Here is an 18,065-nt window from a genome sequence, read left to right as displayed (position 1 = left end):
GTGCATAGGTTATCCTGTGCACAGCTAGGGCTAAAACATGTAATTCAGGGGGTGCCTGGGTGGCTTAGTTGGTTGAGTGCCTGCCTTTGGCTTGGGTCATGATCCCAGGGTCCTAGGATTGAGCTCCACATTGGGCTCCCTGGTCAGTGGGGAGCCTGCTTTTCAACCTCTCCCTCTGCTGCTACCCCTGCTTGTTCTCTTTCTCTCTTATTATCAAATGGATAGATAAAATCTTTTAAAAACAACAACAACGTGGAATCCAGGATACTCTTAGCTCGGTATCCTTGTCATTTGTACTCTAGCATCATCCTGCCTTTTTTCTGCTAGGTCTTCTTTAACAAGTACTCTGTCATTCAGACAAACTGGTTTTCATGTGTTTACTAAACATGGCTGTGTGTTTTTGCCTCCTTATTCCTATTTCTTTATCTTAGGATGTACTCTTTTCCTTTATCATATAGAAATCTTCTCTCCCTTCAAGACTTGGCTCAAAGTCCAGTTATTTCTCCATAAAAACTTTTCTGATTCTTTGCCATTGGTTGTTTTCCCCTCCTTGCCAAATTTGGCCATTCATTGATCTTCTTTATGCACACACACACACACTGGGGGGGGGTACCTCTCTTATTACACATTCTGCCATGTATTAAAGCTTTTTTTGCTTGGTTTCCCTATATAATTGTAAGCTTCCAGAGTAGAAGAAACCCAGGCTTTGGGGTCAAAAAGCTTGGGTAAAAATCCAGGCTCCGCCATTATTAGTTGAGTAACCATAGGGAAATTATTTAAATTCTCTAGGCTTGATTTCCTCCTTATAAAAAATTTTTTAAAAGGATAAGAAGAATGTTTCAGGATGTTGCAAGGTTCAAATGATGTAACTATTAAAGTGCCTTATAAAACCAGTTAGTTGCTGGTTACTATAGGGATAGTGTTTTACTCATCTGTATATTCCTGATCTCCCAGCAGTACTTTGTAGTTAAAAGACACTTTATAGATCTTGACTGAATGATTGAATTGGGGGAAAAGGAAGCACATTTAATGCCATCTTAAAAAAGCAAAATGGAGCAAATTTTCTTTTAAAAATTTCTTTTTAAAGTACATTTAAAAATGTATTTTAGAGGCTGTTTGTATGGCTAGAACTCTCGTCTCATGAGTGGAATAATTTCTAAATGACTTTTGTGTTATTTAATTATAACTTTGACTGTATAACTAATTTGCTCAACAACTTAATTTCCATCTAGATTAGCTAGTCAATCAAACAAATCAAATCAAATGTATTTCTGGTACACCCAGAAGGAACAGAACTGAGCACTGGACTTTTGAAAATACAGATAAAACAAGAGACATACTACTTACCTAATAAGTCAACTAAAGTTTTGGATAAGAAAATGTTTCAGTTTTTTTAAACCAATAATTTATTGTAGTTGGTATACCAGGGACACTTAAAAAAACCTTTTTTTTAAAAAGATTTATTTATTTATTTGAGAGAGAGAGAAAGAGCAAGTAGGGGGAGGGGCAGTGGGAGAGGGAAAGGGAGAAAATATTCAAGCAGACTCCATACTTAGCAGGGAGCCCAACTTGGGCTCAGTCCCAGGACCCTTGGATCATGACCTGAGCCAAATCTCAACTGACTAAGCCACCCAGGTGCCCCCCAAAACTTTTTTTAAATTATAAAATCAGACATACTCATTAAAGAAATAGCTGATATTTCTGTAATATTAAGTATTATATGTATTTTATTTTTACATCCTTATGTGACAACCCTCTGAGATATAGTCATTATTACTGCTGTTTTATGTAAGAAGAAACCCAAGAATTAGACAAAATTTGGAAAGTGATTCTCCCACTTTTTACCTACTTAACTTCTCAATTTTTAAGCCTTAGTTTAAATTTTTACTTCACTGGAGTGGCTTTTCCTAAAGACCTCCCCACATCCAGATTGTGAGTTGGCTTCTGATTCTCTTTGTTAGCAGTCTTTTTTTTGTTGTTGTAGGACATTTATATATAACATGTAATTCTGCATTTATATGAATGTTTGTTTATTGTCTCTCTCTCTCTCCCATATTTCCATGAGGACTGGGGCCATTTTCTGTTTTGTTTACCACTAGCAAGAAATAGGTAGCAGGTCATTGAGGGGGCAGATGTTGGGTTAGAAGAACTAGTTGGGTTTCTTCAGGCACTGCCTTCTATCAAGCTAGGAACACTGAAGTCAGTGTTATTAGATGTTGGGAGGCTGGACTGTTAACCGAGGGCACCACAGTTAAGGAAAGCAGTTGTATTTAGTGTGGTTCTTATTCTCTTCATGACCTGTTTCTCTTGATGAAGCTAATATGGATTGCTTTGGCTACTTGCAAGGATGTTACAGAAGGAAAATGTCTGATATGGACCTTAGAATGGATTGCCTTTCAGATCTATTCTGTCATATTGTTATTCTGTAGACTTGGGCATTGTTTTCCCTATGAATATGTACTTTGTACTTCTGAAAAAATTTTTTCTTTATCACGGCAAGTGAGATAAATAAGGACAGTGTAATGTATATATGCTGATACTAACTTACCTTTTTTATTTTTTTAAGATTTTATTTATTTGTTTTGAGAGAGAGCAAGCAGGAGGAGGAGAAGAAGCAGAGGGAGAGAGAGATTCTAAACCAGACTCCATGCTAAGCAGGGAGCCCAATGTGGAGCTAGATCTCAAGACCCTGAGATCGTGACTTGAGCTGAAATCAAGAGTCTGACGCTAACCGACAAGCCACCTAGACTAAGCCTGCCCCCTGACTAACTTATCTTGTATGTAAGGTCATCAAATACTTTTCTGAGAATACGTAAGAGATAAGGAGGCATTCATGAAGATCAGATAGAAGAATGGTAAAATTTGGGGAAAAAGACAGAGGCTAGATCATGCAGGATCTTACAGGCTATGGTAAGGAGTTTGAAATTTATTTTATTTTATTTTATTTTAAAGATTTTATTTATTTATTTGACAGAGAGAGAGAGAGAGAGAGATCACAAGTAGGCAGAGAGGGAGGAAGCAGGCTCCCCATGGAGTGGAGAGCCTGACGCGGTGTTCGATCCCAGGACCCCAGGATCATGACCTGAGCTGAAGGCAGAGGCTTAACCCACTGAGCCACCCAGGCGCCCCTGAAATTTATTTTAAATATAGCAGGAAGCGTGAAGATTTTCGATAGGAGAGTATATGAAAAAATTTGCATTTAAAACATAGCAGCTTAGCTGCTCTGGGAGAATAGATTGTTGAGGGGCAAAAATGGGGGCATGGAGACCAACCATAGGAGAAATTTATATTAGAGATTATATGAGAGATGTGGGTAGTTTGGACTGGGATAGTGTCTATGTAAAGATCTGTCTTGGAAATAGAGGCACAGGTCTTGATTGTGGCTTTGATAAGAAGAATGAGAAATCAGATGGTGCCCAGTTTCTAGGTAGGTGATGGTGCCATTTACTGAGACGTGGAAAACTTGGAGAGTATAGCTGGAATATTTCTCCTTCCTCTGCTGTATGTGTATTACCTGGGAACTTTTTTTTTTTTTTTTTAAACATAATGCTGTAATTGGCATAGTTTCTTCACTATAGAAAACCAGGCTCAGTCTTTTGTCTTAGACCAGCTTAAGGCTTTTTTACTTGGGCAAGACCTTCCTGGTCTAAGCTCTGAAGACTGAGGTGGGTGATGAGAGCTGACTCACGGAGAGTGGAGAAGGAATCCCTGTATGCAGACAAATGGTTAGGGACACTTCATTCTAAGTTCATTCACCAAGTATTTATGGGGGCCTACTTTACCAGACACGGTATTGAACCTGTTTTCAGTGAACTCATGAAACGAAGTTAATTATGTGTTAGGACCCTCTGAATTTATTTAGAAATTGTTTCAAATTGAGTAATATGCTCATTCTCTGCTTCTAGTCATTTGGAAAAAGATTTTTTTCAGTTTAGAATCCCCAAATCCTTCCAAATGGGATCATATCCATTTGCTGCTTTACTTAATTTGAGAGCTGGCATTAGACTACCATTAGCTGCTTCCCTGAGAGTTCCAGTGGCTAATAAAGGAAAGATAATTTTGAACAAGTTGGTAAAAATAAATCTTAAAATAAATCTTAAAAATAAAAATTACACTCAAGATCAACCACCTCATTTTTCTTATTCTCTCATTAAAGAGGGCACATCATTCTGACATCTGAGATGGTTTGAAACCAAGAAAAAGAAAAGGCTCTCCTTTCTTGTTTGAGGGTGTAGATAATTATGTATACACCAGACCTCAAATCTGTTTTGACTGTAGTAGAACTGGCTGGGTCCTCTGTCTCCACGCTTTCCTTTGATAACTCGTTGTAGTCTTCATGAGTTTCTGTGAACGTGAAGGTATTTAGTTACCAATTTGACCCTTAACCTTTTCAAGAGATTTCTGTGTGCACTTGGAGTGACTATTGGGCTGCGAAGCTATATTCCACACAGCAAGTTGGAAACCTTTCCTCCCTTTCTACCCTCCCCCACCTACCATTTGCCACTAGAAGATACCATTTAAGCTTGTAGTTACTTCTTTTAACTTCTGCTTGATTTATTCCTTATTCTGAGGCCAAGTGGTGTACTAATATAGGCAGAGTAGGTAGAAGAAATTATTGGTTCATCTGAAGATGCCGTTCCTTTGATATAAATCACCTTAATTAGAAGCTTAAGTTCTTTTGGTTTCTGTTTTCATTTTGTCCACTGTAAAGCTCCTATCCCTCAGGATCTGGTGGGGATGCAGGGTGTGTTTTTTTTCCTTAATGGACTGCTTTGTTCACTCTGAGGCCAGTCACCAGGTGAATGTCAAAGATTCCAATGTGGGTCTGCTCAGTGCAGGGTCGTAGTAGATGTGGGGTAGCAAACTGGAGGGAAGAATAATTTTAATCATGAACCCAATAGCTTTGTGGACTTAGGGATATGAAAACAGACTAGATGGAGCAGTTAGGAGCCCTGGGCTGGTCTTAAATCATGTCTCCGACCATTGATTGTATGTAGAGCTTCACAGGGTAAAGGGAACAGTCTTACTATTTATTTCTTTGAGAAGATTTCTTCTACGGATTTATCTTTTAATGTTTACTTTATTTAAACAAATTTGATTTTGATTATGAGATGTTTGATGGAAGAGTTAAAAATCTGTGGGTAAAGCTTAATCACACTTTTTTGAATCTGTTAGGTAAACATTCATTTTGATGTTTATAGTAGCTTACATGCATAGAAAAACACTCCTACTGCTTCAGGTGTATTAAGCAAACATATTCTTTTAGCAGTGAATGGGTTCATACTAAATATATAGCTATGGGAAGTGTGAATGAAGAAGGGGAGATATCTTTATGGCTTCTTTCAGTTACTGATAAAAGAAATATCTTCTATAATTTCCAAAAGGAGATTGCAGTTATATTTTTTAAGCCCATGTAATTTTGATCATTTTAAGGAGTTTGCCGATAGGGTGATAAAAGTATCCTCAGAATTTTATATCACTGAGTGGCCAAATGCACTGTTTTGTATTTCATTTTATATCCAGGGCTACCATAATATCAGCCATATAGTTGGTATTATCATTATTTAAAATATATATATATATATTTTTAAGATTTTTTAAAAAGATTTTATCTATTCATCTGACAGGGAGAGAGAGATCACAAGTAGGCAGAAAGGCAAGCAGAGAGAGAGGGGGTAGCAGGCTCCCCGCTGAGCAGAGAGCCCGATGCGGGGCTCGATCCCAGGACCCTGAGATCATGACCTGAGCCAAAGGCAGAGGCTCAACCCACTGAACCACCCAGGTGCCCCAAGATTTTTTTTCTTTCTTTCTTTCTTTTTTTTTTTTTTACAGACAGAGATCATTTTTTACAGACAGAGAGAGAGAGGGAGGAAGCAGGCTCACTGCTGAGCAGAGAGCCCGATGCGGGGCTCCATCCTAGGACCCTGGGATCATGACCTGAGCCGAAGGCAGAGGCTTAACCCACTGAATCACCCAGGCACCCCTAAAATATATTTTTTTAAGATTTTATTTATTTTTCTGACAGAAAGACACAGCAAGAGAGGGAAAGCAAGCAGAGAGAGTGGGAGAGGAAGAAGCAGGCTTCCCACGGAGCAGGGATCCCGATGTGATCCCAGAATCCTGGGATCATGACCTGAGTTGAAGGCAGGTGCTTAACGACTGAGCCATCCAGGTGCCCCCCCCATTTTGATCTTAAATTACATTAATGACTGAATTGGGATGACTTCTGATAAGAGAGAACTTAAAACCTGCCTGCATTTATTTAAATATACTTACTCATTTGTTCTTTCAACAATTTATTGTTCACTGGATACTGGGCTCACCAAGTTGAGAAACACCTGGTCCCTACCATCAGGGTTATAGTACAATGTGGTAAGCAATAGTAGAAATATGTACAGGGGGCTAATGTGGCACAAAGTGTAGAATGGAATGTCAGGGAATGCTTTCCAAAATAAATGGTTGAGCTAGGTTTAGGAGGATGAATAAGAGCTGTGAAGGGGAAGAAGTATATTCTGGGCAGTAGATAGGCATATGTGAAGACAGAGAGAGTGAAACATTTAAATACGCAGAAACACATTTTGGGTTCCATTTCTCTTTGGGTCAGTTCGTTACTACTGACTGTTTCAGTCAGGCAAGCCCTGGTGGATCTCCTGAACAGTGGCAAACTCGGGTTTTGGCAGATGGAGGGATATATGCTTGTAGTGGCTGCAGAACCTCGAGCTGAGAACAGGAGGCTCCTTTGGAGCACAAGCCTCCCACAGGGCGCTCTTGGGATGCCTGTCCTGAAATTACCCGGGGCGGTAACAAAGCTTTCTTTTCTTCTTCAAACCAAGCCAGCAGGATGGGATGTCTACTAGTCTTTGTGTTTGGAGCGGACGAAAAAACATACAGTGGCTAGCACAATGGCATTGTTGGGCTTCACTGAAAACTAGGTCGGGGCTGGGCCCTTGTCTGTAGAGGGCTTATCCAAAGAACAGAGGTTTGACAAGTCACTGATTTGGCTATTTGACATTGATGCTGGTTTCTGATGTGTTTCTGACTTACTGATGGCACGTAAGATGATAGGATCTCTTCCTATTACTTCCCTGAACACCTGAATTTGGAATCTCTGAGTTCTCTCTTTTCCTTTAGTTCTCATATTTACCACCCAGTTGCTATATCCTTTAGAGTCTATCTCTGCATAGTCTGACTGTAGCCCACGTTTTCATACCTATAATATAATAGCACTCTAAGTCAGGAATTTGGGTACCTCTCATCTGGACTGTTGCAGTACCCTCCAAACCTTCCTCTAGTTCCTCCTCTATTCTGCTACCAGCATGATCTTTCTAAAATGTAGTTTGGGGCAGGTATTAGTTTCCCAGGGCTGCCATGACAAAGCACCACAATGTGGGTGGCTTATAACAACAGAAATTGATTCTTTTACAGTTCGGAAGGTTGGAAGTAAATCAAACGGTTGACAGAGCTGTGCTCTCTCTCTGAAAACTTTAGGGGAAGATCCTTCTTTGCCTCTTTCTAGCTTCTGGTGGTGTTTCTTGGCTTATACATGTGTCACTCACATCTCTGCCTCCACTATATAACATTCTCCCTGTGTGTCTATGTCTCTTGTCTCTCTCTCTCTCTCTCTCTCTTTTTTAAGATTTTATTTATTTGACAGAGACAGACGCAGTGAGAGAGGGAGCACAAGCAGGGGGAGTAGGAGAGGGAGGGGCAGGCTTCCGGCTAAGCAAGGAGCCTGATACAGGGCTCAATCCCAGGACCCTGGGATCATGACCTGAGCTGAAGGCAGACGCTTAACGACTCAGCCACACAGGTGCCCTGCTCTTCTCTTTTAAAAGATACCAATCATATTGGATTAAGGGTCTACCCTACTCCAGTATGATCCCATTTTTGATTTTCCATCTGCAAAGACTATTTCCCAAAAAGGTCACATTTACAATTACCAATGGTTAGGACTTGAGCATGTCTTTTTGGGGGACATGATTCAACACACAACAGATCAATAGTATACGTCACCTATAAACCTTTAGTGCTTCTGTGGTCTGACAAATTAACTATAGATGTTTCATCTTGGTGTTCCAGAACTTCTATAAAAAATTACATATTTATAATAATAAATATAACATAGCATAGATAACTAATATATTTTAAAAGAAATATATATTTAAAAGAAATATATATTTTAAAAGAAAGGTAACTTAGAGATTCTAAATATAATAAAATAGCATAGATAACTGACATATACTGAGAACTTTCTTTGATATTGTTCTAAGCATTTTACACACATCAACCGATTACTCTTCATAACTCTATAGATTACATACTAATCTTGTTGGGGGGGATGGATACTATTCTTATTCCCATTTTATAGATGAGTATTAAAGAAACTGAATGACCAACCTAGAGTCACACAGCTAGTCACAGGTGAGATTCAGTAGTAGGCAGTCTAACTCCAGAGTGTGTGGGCTTTTCCACTATACTACTGTCCATCTTTACTTTTTAGCTTGATCCCTTCTCTCTACTTATACCTTACTCAGGAAAAAGTAAAGGAATAACTTCTAATCTCTGTACTTTATCTTTGTGTTCCTTTTGTACAGAATGTGTTTCTTATTCCCAGTCCTGCATATGGGCTTCCATGAAATGGAACTGAATCCTCAACAATGAGCGATTAGCCAGGTTTGGGTGAGGGAAGGTATTCCAGGTAAAAGGACCAGCACTGTGTGCAAATGTGCAAGTAAACAGGGGTCAGACCTTTATAAGCAGGAGTGAATGGCTTTATATTCTATGCTAAGCAAGGGTTGTGGGTTACCCTAACGGTAATAAGGCATTATTGAATAATTTTAACAGGGGATTGAGTCCAGGTTGGCATTTCAGAAGGAGTATTTTGGCTGTCTTATGGAAAATGGATTGGAATGAGGGCTATGTCTGTTCAAGAAAGGGACAAGAAGACTAGTTAGAAAGCCAATGGAATAGCCCAGGGAGGGGTCATGAAGATAAGATATTGATAGTGGGCAGAGTGAGTTGTATAGTTAGAACTAAGCATTATGTTGGACATACTTTGTGTGCCTTATTTCTTTTCATTACTCCCTGCCTTTAATTAAACACCAAATCCTGTTGCTTCTACCTCTAAGATGTCTCCAGATATTAACCTCCTTTCCGTTCTTGCAGTCATTGTCTTATTCACCCCTTCCTACCTAGGTGATTCCAGAAGCCTCCTAACTGTTCTCCTGCGTTCAATTCCTGACTTTTCTATACAGTTTGTACATTACTGTTAGAGTGATATTTTCTGTATAGCATATATGTTACTGTTGTATGTGAAGAGAAAATTGTAGTTGATTATCACTTTGACTGGACAGTAAAGTAGACTAGACTGTGAATTAAGGGGAGAGACTGGCCCCACTTTTGTTTTTGTGTTTGTGTTTTCACTGTTTGTGTTTTCACAAACAGGCTTTCAGTGTTTGTGTAGGTAGATGGTTAGAGAGCTGGACGGATCTTCCTCAGGACAGCCCTGCTAATTACATGGTAGCAAATGATCTCTGTTAGTTGGATGGCAGCACATTTATCTGGTTTGGGTGAATGCCCTAACTCCAGGCCAGTTGGGTAGATTTTTCAAAAAGTAATAATCCTTACAGTTGATATTTTCTTCACAGCCTCTGAATATGCCTTTGAGCCACTGTTCAGGGATAAGCTTGTTAGTGGAGGTATCAGTATGTTGATAATCCAAAGTTTAAAAAAAAAAATCAACCATTTTGTCTTATTCTTCTGACTGATCATGACTGGGTGAGGCTATTATAACTGACTAAAATCAGCTGGGAACAGGAGCCCTGGGTGTAGTGAGTGTTACCTCATTGAGAGATAAGTGTTGCCTAGTGCTGCTCCAGAATATTCTCTGTGTGGGCATGTTTATCTGTCTGTGTCTGAGCTGGTACCATCAGTGCCTATGGGGATATATGGGAAGAACTATATTCTCAGCCTACACAACTTCTAGCCATCTTTTAGGATCCTTCTCAGATGTTATCTTCTCTTTGAAATTTTCCAAGCTCAGGGAGAGTCAGTTTCTTCTTTCATACCTCAAGTATTTACCTCTACTAAAGGGTTATTGGTATTATTTACTTATATGTGTGTCTTTCACTGGACTTCCTTAAGTTATAAACTATTACTCATCTTTATCTACCTACATTTACTCTGTGTAATGTACTCTTCTAATCACAGAAGGAAAATAATGTTGATGTAAACTGATAGGTTCTTACTGTCATATGGGGGTGACAGGAAGTGGAGATGTACTCACTGAATGGTTGTAGAAATAACTGAATGGTTGTAGAAATTAATTGATATTCCTGAGTGGAAAACTGAGTGTCCACTAATCTGACCCCGTGGTGATTTTTTTTATGGTCTTGACATATGATTTCTTGCATACATAATATTGTTTAGTCTCCAGCACATATCTATTTATTGACTGCCTTTTAGGATAAGAGTCTTTAATGAAATCAAGTACCAAACACAAATGAATTGGTAGAAACTCTGTTATAATATTTTTATTAGACTGCGAATTGGAAAGGCAGGTTTGGGTGTAGATAAAGTTTCGGAAGTCACTAAGAGGTCCTGAAGTACCTGTAGCTCTTGGTTGGCTCGTACTGCAGTTTTCTGAACTTGAAAGTGTAAAAGGACAACAATAAAAAATGTAAAAATTTATCTCTCTAGTAGGTTATTTAAATGCATTGCCAATGCCTTAGGCCTTAGGTTGCTTTGTAGAGCTGCCCAAGGGAGTGGTCTGGAAGAAAACAAAGCCAAGCAGCTGTTACCCTGATCCTGGGACGCTGAATGTGCTAGTGTAGTTGATCTTGCCTCTGCTTCCCACAGAGGGATTGGCCAGAGGACACACCAGCTGAGCCTGCGCTGGGAGTTGCTTATGGGGAAGTGAACATCCCAACTAATGGGCACACAGAGTGTATAGCAACTTAGAAATCTTCCTTGTTGGCAGATCTCAAACTTCCTTTCTTTATACACACAAAGGTCTTGAGACACTCAGAAGTTGTGGTTTCTGAAGGCCCAGAGGCTTATCAGCCCCCTCTAAAAATATTCGCCAAAGGCAGGCAAGATAAATGGTTTGTAACAAGAAACTCCATTTAGTTTCCCTCTCTGGTCCTGGTTTGTGCTTCTTCCATCTTGCTTGGAAGAACCAGAACCTCCTAAGGGTGTGATTCCTCACCTCACCTCACCTTTCTCCTCTGCTCTCCACCTTATGCCTTGATCTATGGATTCTCAGATCTTCAAAGACATGCTGAAAAGAGTAAATATGTGTTTTTCTGAACCAGAATCAAGAGTCCTGGCTTATCTTGGCCCGGAGAGAATGCAGATATAGCCTTTTCTTTCTTTTTCTTCTTCTTTTTTTTTTTTTTAAGGTTTTATTTATTTGGCAGACAGAGATCACAAGTAGGCAGAGAGGCAGGGAGAGAGAGAGGAGGAAGCAGGCTCCCCGCAAAGCAGAGAGCCCGATGCAGGGCTCAATCCCAGGACCCTGGGATCATGACCTGAGCCAAAGGCAGAGGCTCTAACCCACTGAGCCACCCAGGTGCCCCAGATACAGCCTTTTCACCGTAGTCTTTTCTGCCTGGCCCTCAGTTGGGAAACCTCAGTGGCTCCTGAAGGCCTTCCATGTCACATTGTCACCCTATCAAAGAAGTGAACCACCTTTTCAGTTCTTTCTGTCAGAACTAAAAGAATTTGCATGATGAGATGTCCACTATATTGCTCCCAAGTAGCTTGAAGTTTGCAAGTTTAGTTTCTTTTTAGCAAATGGGCTCCTCAAATGTGAACTGTGGACAGATTCAGCTAGAGTGAAGAGATGAAAGGCGCTGTGTTAATGTCATCAGCATGCCTCATTTTGAGATTTCCAAGATGGATTATCAAGTAGAATGGAGCAGATTGACAGGTTTCCCTTTTGAGAAATTAGGTGTATTTTTAGCCATTCTCTCTGCGATGCCAAGCCTGAGCCGCCTCGTCCAAGGATATGAAGTGCTGCATCGTGCTGCCCCCAACTGGTTCTTTCTGGTGCTTACGTTACGGCATATTGACATCTCAGACTGTATGACACTTAAATTTTTTTCTAAGCACTTTCATATGCTTGTATTAGATTCTCATGATGACATTGGGAGTCATATGGATCAGGAATTGTAATATCTATTTTATAGGTAGGAAAACTCTAATCACAGAAGGAAAATAATGTTGATGTAAACTGATAGGTTCTTACTGTCACATGGGGGTGACAGGAAGTGGAGATGTACTCACTGAGTGGTTGTAGAGATAACTGATTAGTTGATTTGTCCTTAGGTAATTAGTTATTAAGAGGCAGATTTGGACTAAAATTCAGATCCCCTGACTGCTCCCCCTTTAGGTTCCCTGGTTTTGAAAATTCAGTATCACCCCCCCAAAATAGGTATTTAAGAGCTTAATGTTAAGCTTAGAGGAAGCTTTCCTTTTTCTTTTATGAAAGGAGAAGGAATATAATATATCATGTAAGGTTTGAATAAATTCATGATCTCCTTGGCAAAAATTTTTGAGCTCCGGTTCTGTATGAGGCTCTTTGACTCAGATGCTATGGCTTGTTAGTCTAACATAATGTTGTGGTAAAGAACATGGACTCTGGGCTAAACTGCCTAGAGTTTGAACCCTGGCTCTTAACTTCTAAATGCCTTTTATAAAATGAGAATAATAGTATACTTAATTCATACGGTTATGTGCAGATTAAATGAGATAATTGATGTTAAGTTCTTAGACTAGTGCATGGCACAAAGTAAGCACTATGTGAATAAATATTAGCTGTTGCTACTGTTGTTTTGTTGCTGTTGTTACTATTATTACTCTGACTCTTATCACCTCTATAATAATACCTTTATTTGCTCCTTTTTTTTTTCTCCATTTCATGGGTGTGTAGAAATGATGAACAGCCAAATTTATTGAAAGAGTACATCTTCACATAGTTTCTCCATAGCCTTATCTTCTTACTCTCTCCTCAGTTCACTTTGGTCTTAACTCTGGTCTTGACCAACTGCTGTCGCCATAGTTACCAATGATTTCTTAGTTGCAAATTCAGTGGACAATTTTCCTGCTCACTTTACTCGAACTGTAGCATTTGATACTTTTCGTGGTCGTTTCCACTTTGGAATATTCTCCTTCTTTGGCTTCAATGTTAACATTCTTGTTTGGTTCTTCCTCTGCCTGCTCCTTTAAATGTTACTATTCCTTAGGATTCTGTGAATTTCTCACTTTATATGTTAACCCCTGGACAACTTCATACATCCTAAGGCATCAGTGACTACTTCAGCTCATTGCTACTGCCTCCTAAATGTTGGTCTCTAGCTCAGACTTTGTCTGAGCTCTTTTTAGGACATCTCCACCTTGGCTGTCCCACAAGCGCTTAAGCTCAACATGTCCTAGCCGACCTCACTATTTTTAACCTTGCTGCTCCTTCTAAAAACCTGTCTTTTTGTCTATTGTGTGGCTATTAATAATGGCATCCAGGAGCCCGGGATCAACCTAGAGATTTTCAGGGCGCCTGGGTGGCTCAGTGGGTTAAGCCGCTGCCTTCGGCTCAGGTCATGATCTCAGGGTCCTGGGATCAAGTCCCGCATCGGGCTCTCTACTCAGCAGGAAGCCTGCTTCCCTCTCTCTCTCTCTCTCTCTGCCTGCCTCTCTGTCTACTTGTGATCTCTCTCTCTCAAATAAATAAATAAAAATATTAAAAAAAAAAAAAAAAACCTAGAGATTTTCATTGCTCTCATCCCCCCAATCCAGACTGTCATCAAGTTTTGTGTGTGTCTGTCTGTTTTCAATTCTGCCATATAAGTATGTCTTGAATCTTGCTCTGTTCCAGTGTCTCATCTGTTGCCTTAACCGATGCACCCTTCTTTCACCAGGATTATCACAATAATTGCCTATTTACCCATTTCCATAATCTATCTAATCCATCAATCATACGATTGCTTAAAAAAAATCTTTTCTTTGAAAAGTAAAGATGAGTATTTTGCTCTTATTTTGGACTTATTTTGGTCTGATAGACGGGATAAAGTCCATAGCAAAGTATATTGGCCTCACCTGTTTCTACTCTTCATGCACTCTGGCCATATTGAGTAAATTATTTCCTGAATGCACCTGGCACTTAATCTATAACTTTGCATATACTGCTCCCTCTGTATGCGTTGTCTTTCTTTCCTGTTCCCCCAGGTCATCCTTTTAATTCCTTATTTCCTCTGTGCAGCTTCCTCTGACATGCCCAGATTGACTTTGTAACTTTATCCTCTGCGCTCATAGTGCTGTTGTACCTGTACAAAGCTGTTGTCATCTCCGCAAAGGAAAGGGCCTCTGTGTGCAGCACCTACCATAGTGCCTGTGCGCCGAATAAACCCTCAGTAACTTAAAATAAATTAAAAAACATGGAATCTCTGTTCTTCTTCTTTTTTTTTTTTTTTTTTAAATGAAATCTCTATTCTCTGGGTGTTTATTCTCTAATGGTTTCACCACCAGCCTAAACATTTCTGACAAATGGTGGCTGGGTTTTTCCTTTTGTTTTGCAGTATATCAACTCTGGAAACCTGGAGCAGTTGCTAGACAGTAACCTGCATTTGCCCTGGACTGTGAGGGTGAAACTGGCCTATGACATAGCAGTGGGCCTCAGCTACCTTCACTTCAAAGGCATTTTCCATCGGGACCTCACATCTAAGGTATGAAGGCTTTCCTTGCACAACTCTTTGAGACACTGTCTTCCGTTACCAGAAAGCTATGTTAAGAAACCAGTCACTAATGAGCTTTGAAATGATGAAGATCTCATATAGATTTATCATTTAGTCACAGAGAATATAACTTACTACTCTGTACAGCTAGTCCTTAGAAAGCCAGTGTTGGCTCACAGCAGGTACCTTTTAGTGTTGAGCCAGGCAATATATATATCTTAAGAATCTTAATCCTTGACCCAGTCTGAATGAGTGTTGCAGAAGCAGGTGACATGGGAGGGTTAAGAGATTCCTCTCCTATAGGAGTGACAGCAATCATTGCAAATTGGGGGCCTGTGTCGTAGAGGTCTCTTTCACAGCCTTCAGGAGGTAGCTCTTAACTGAGAGCAGGAGTTCACTGCTTTTGTCATTTGAGTGCAGGTTTTGAGGGCTATAATGTACTGACCCATTTTCTATCTGTGTGATTGAGTTTCTGCCCTTCTGCCAGTTCTTCTTTGGCATCAGCTAGTCTCTTGCTGTCCAAATTGCTGTGTGACTAGGTTAGAAAATAGTTGCTTTTAGAGGAAGTTGGCCATGCTACAAGGCAGGCACTTCAGGGCCAAGTAGCCCAGGACACCACCATAACCAGGCTTATATAAATAGTATTATTTGATCATTGATGTGGGAACTATAAGCCATCTAACAGGACTTCTGTGCAAGAGCTGATTTAAAGTCTTCTAGAGAGGTATAGAGGAGTTTTGTACTTGTCCAAGAATAGCTGTCATTTCATTCTCCACCCGCAACACCTACACATGCACACATATAGATATGCATACCAGACTCCTGTACCCCTTCTGTCATGAAGGAGGGGTGAGGGAGCTTGTTATAAGATGAAGTTTGCAAAGGGGACACAAGCAAGCTGTACTCTCAGAGCCAATAAGGCCTAGAACGGTAAGTCCTTGGTTACCTCACACGACAGCGGTTCTTGTGTTCCAAACAGCAGTACTGCCCCTAAGGGACCTTGGCAATTGGCTTATAAACTACTGCAGAGAAAATAGCTTTGGGGAGGTGGATGTGGGGCCCCTGGGTGTGGCAGGGCCTTTTGTAGTCAGTTGCACTGTTACTGAAGCAGCATTAAGATGGCAAGTGGAGGAACGCCTGGGTGGCTCAGTTGGTTGGGTGTCTGACTCTTGGTTTCCGCTCAGGTTATGATCTCATAAGTCATAAGACCCCTTTGAGTCCCTTGTCAGCTCAGTCCCCACAGTGGAGAGCTGAATGTATGATTACTGTATGCCTTTGACACATATGAAAAGAAGCCCAGTTGTTCAGTTATCTGCCCAAACTTTCAAATAAACTTTTGCTAAGCCGTTTCTGTGTGTCTGTGCTAGGTTTGAGACACAGAGATGAATGGGATCATTCCGTCACTGAAGAGGCAAACATAGAAGTCTCTCTGCTCTAGTGTGGTGCATTTTAATAGGGGAGCGGACACAGAGGAACAGAAGCCAGGAAGCTGTAGGGCCTACGCTCCTTTTTGAGCCTGGAAATCAGAAACCTTTCCCCTCAGGGAAGTCTGTCTGAGCCTCCCTTATGTCTACTGCTTACTCTAGGCAAGGATACATTCCCCCCACCCCACCAGAGGGAGTGGGGAGGGCCAAGGGAGAGGGAATCTTTTTATTTTTTTTAATTAACATATAATGTATTATTTGTTCCAGGGGTTCAGGTCTGTGAATCATCAGTCTTACACAATTCACAGCACTCACTGTAGCACATACCCTCCCCAGTGTCCATCCCAGCCACCCTATCCCTAGCTCCCCCAGCAACCCTCAGTTTGTTTCCTGAGATTAAGAGTCTCTTATGGTTTGGGAGAGAGAATCTTAAGCAGGCTCCATGCCCAGCATGGTGCCTGACTTGGGGCTCAGTCTCACAACCCCGAGATTATGACCCCGAAGTCAAGTTGGACACTTAACCAACTGAGCCACCCAGGGCACCCCAAAGACACTTTTGAATAAAGCATTCTTCATTCTATATGTAGTGGACCTTATATTCCAAACAGCATGAAAACTGGTCTGGCTTCTTCAGAACCCCACAGTGGTCTGAGCTTCATATTTGTATTTTGTAGCCACCTAGTTATAATGGGGCCATGTCCAAGTTGGGTGAGAAATGCAAGCATTGTACTAGATGCCTTTGGATGTTTGAGATAGTGGCTGGAGTCCCAAATGGAGGGGTTTTACGGTATTGCACATAGTGCTGCCTTCTCCACGGCCCCGGGCCCCTGCTGCTCTCTTAAGACTACATTGCTCCTGCCATGATCTTGCTGAAGCCTACATTGCTTCATTATAAAAGGGGAAAGCTTTTCAGCCTCTTTCTGGGGAGGTCAGTGTCATGTGAGAACCCTTAGGAGACCTGGGTCTTTACCACTTACAGTTGTAAGCTTCATTTTTCTCATCTTAAATGTAAAAATCTTAGATCTGCTCACCTGACAATGTTGTTTTGACTGTGCTTGTGAAAAATGTTTTGTAATCTTAGGATGCCATATAGACAGAAGTAGGCAATCTTTCCCTTACCCAAGAGGCTAGGAAGTATTCTCTGGGCCATCTCCTTCTTAAGACATCACTGCTTTCCTAAAGCTTATAGTCTCTAGCCATGGGAAGGGACTATACAGACTTTCTTTATAACATGGTAGATGGGAAATGTTACAGAGAGGGCGATGCATAGGATACTTTGAAAAAAGGGTATTTAACCCAACCTAAGGGTACAGAGCAGGCTTCTCAGAGGAGATGGGGGCTGAACTGAATCTGGAAAACTGAATTATACTTACTAGTTTAGTTTAATTATTATCAGTACACATGCTGGATGTCATATTCTAGACCAGAGCAGACACAGGGAATTGCACAAACGAAGGCATAGTGGCATGAACTCTATGATGTGCAGACTGGGAGGGAGGAGTGGTAGGGAATAAGAGTTGAAAAGAGAGGACTCTGATCATATATTGTGTGGCTTATTTAATCTTCTAGATGGGAAATGGAGAAAGCCACTCAGCTTTTTTGAGATATACTTCACATAAAACACAATTTACCCTTTCAAAGTATGTATTTCAGTGGCTTTTAGTATATTCAGCCACCACCACTATCTAATTTCAGAACTTTTCTTCATTCCAGAATGAAAGCCCCACACTCTAGTCCCTTCTCCCTTCAGCCCTGGGCAACCACTAATCCATTTTCACTTTCTATGGATTTGCTCATTCTGGACATTTCATATAAATGGAATCATACAATATGTCATTGATGGCTTTTAAATAGGGGAATAACACAGATTTACATTTTACTAAGGTCATGCTGGCAGGAATGAGGAAGGTGAATA

General features: G+C 40.6%; 1 protein-coding gene across 4 annotated transcripts in view; it reads left to right on the top strand.

Annotated features, from left to right (window-relative positions):
• Window positions 1-18,065, top strand: part of TESK2 (testis associated actin remodelling kinase 2) — a 138,305-nt gene that overhangs the window by 114,575 nt on the left and 5,665 nt on the right. For all 4 annotated transcript variants that reach the window (XM_032877620.1, XM_032877623.1, XM_032877622.1 and 1 more), the window contains one exon: window positions 14,571-14,717. In XM_032877620.1, coding sequence (XP_032733511.1) covers window positions 14,571-14,717 — 147 coding nt within the window. The remainder of the gene's footprint in view (window positions 1-14,570; window positions 14,718-18,065) is intronic.

Source organism: Lontra canadensis, unplaced genomic scaffold (assembly GCF_010015895.1).
Source record: "Lontra canadensis isolate GAN:19392208 unplaced genomic scaffold, GSC_riverotter_1.0 scaffold60, whole genome shotgun sequence".
Taxonomy (NCBI): domain Eukaryota; kingdom Metazoa; phylum Chordata; class Mammalia; order Carnivora; family Mustelidae; genus Lontra; species Lontra canadensis.
Note: the sequence above shows the minus strand (reverse complement) of the source record. Positions and strands in the feature narration are given on the sequence as shown.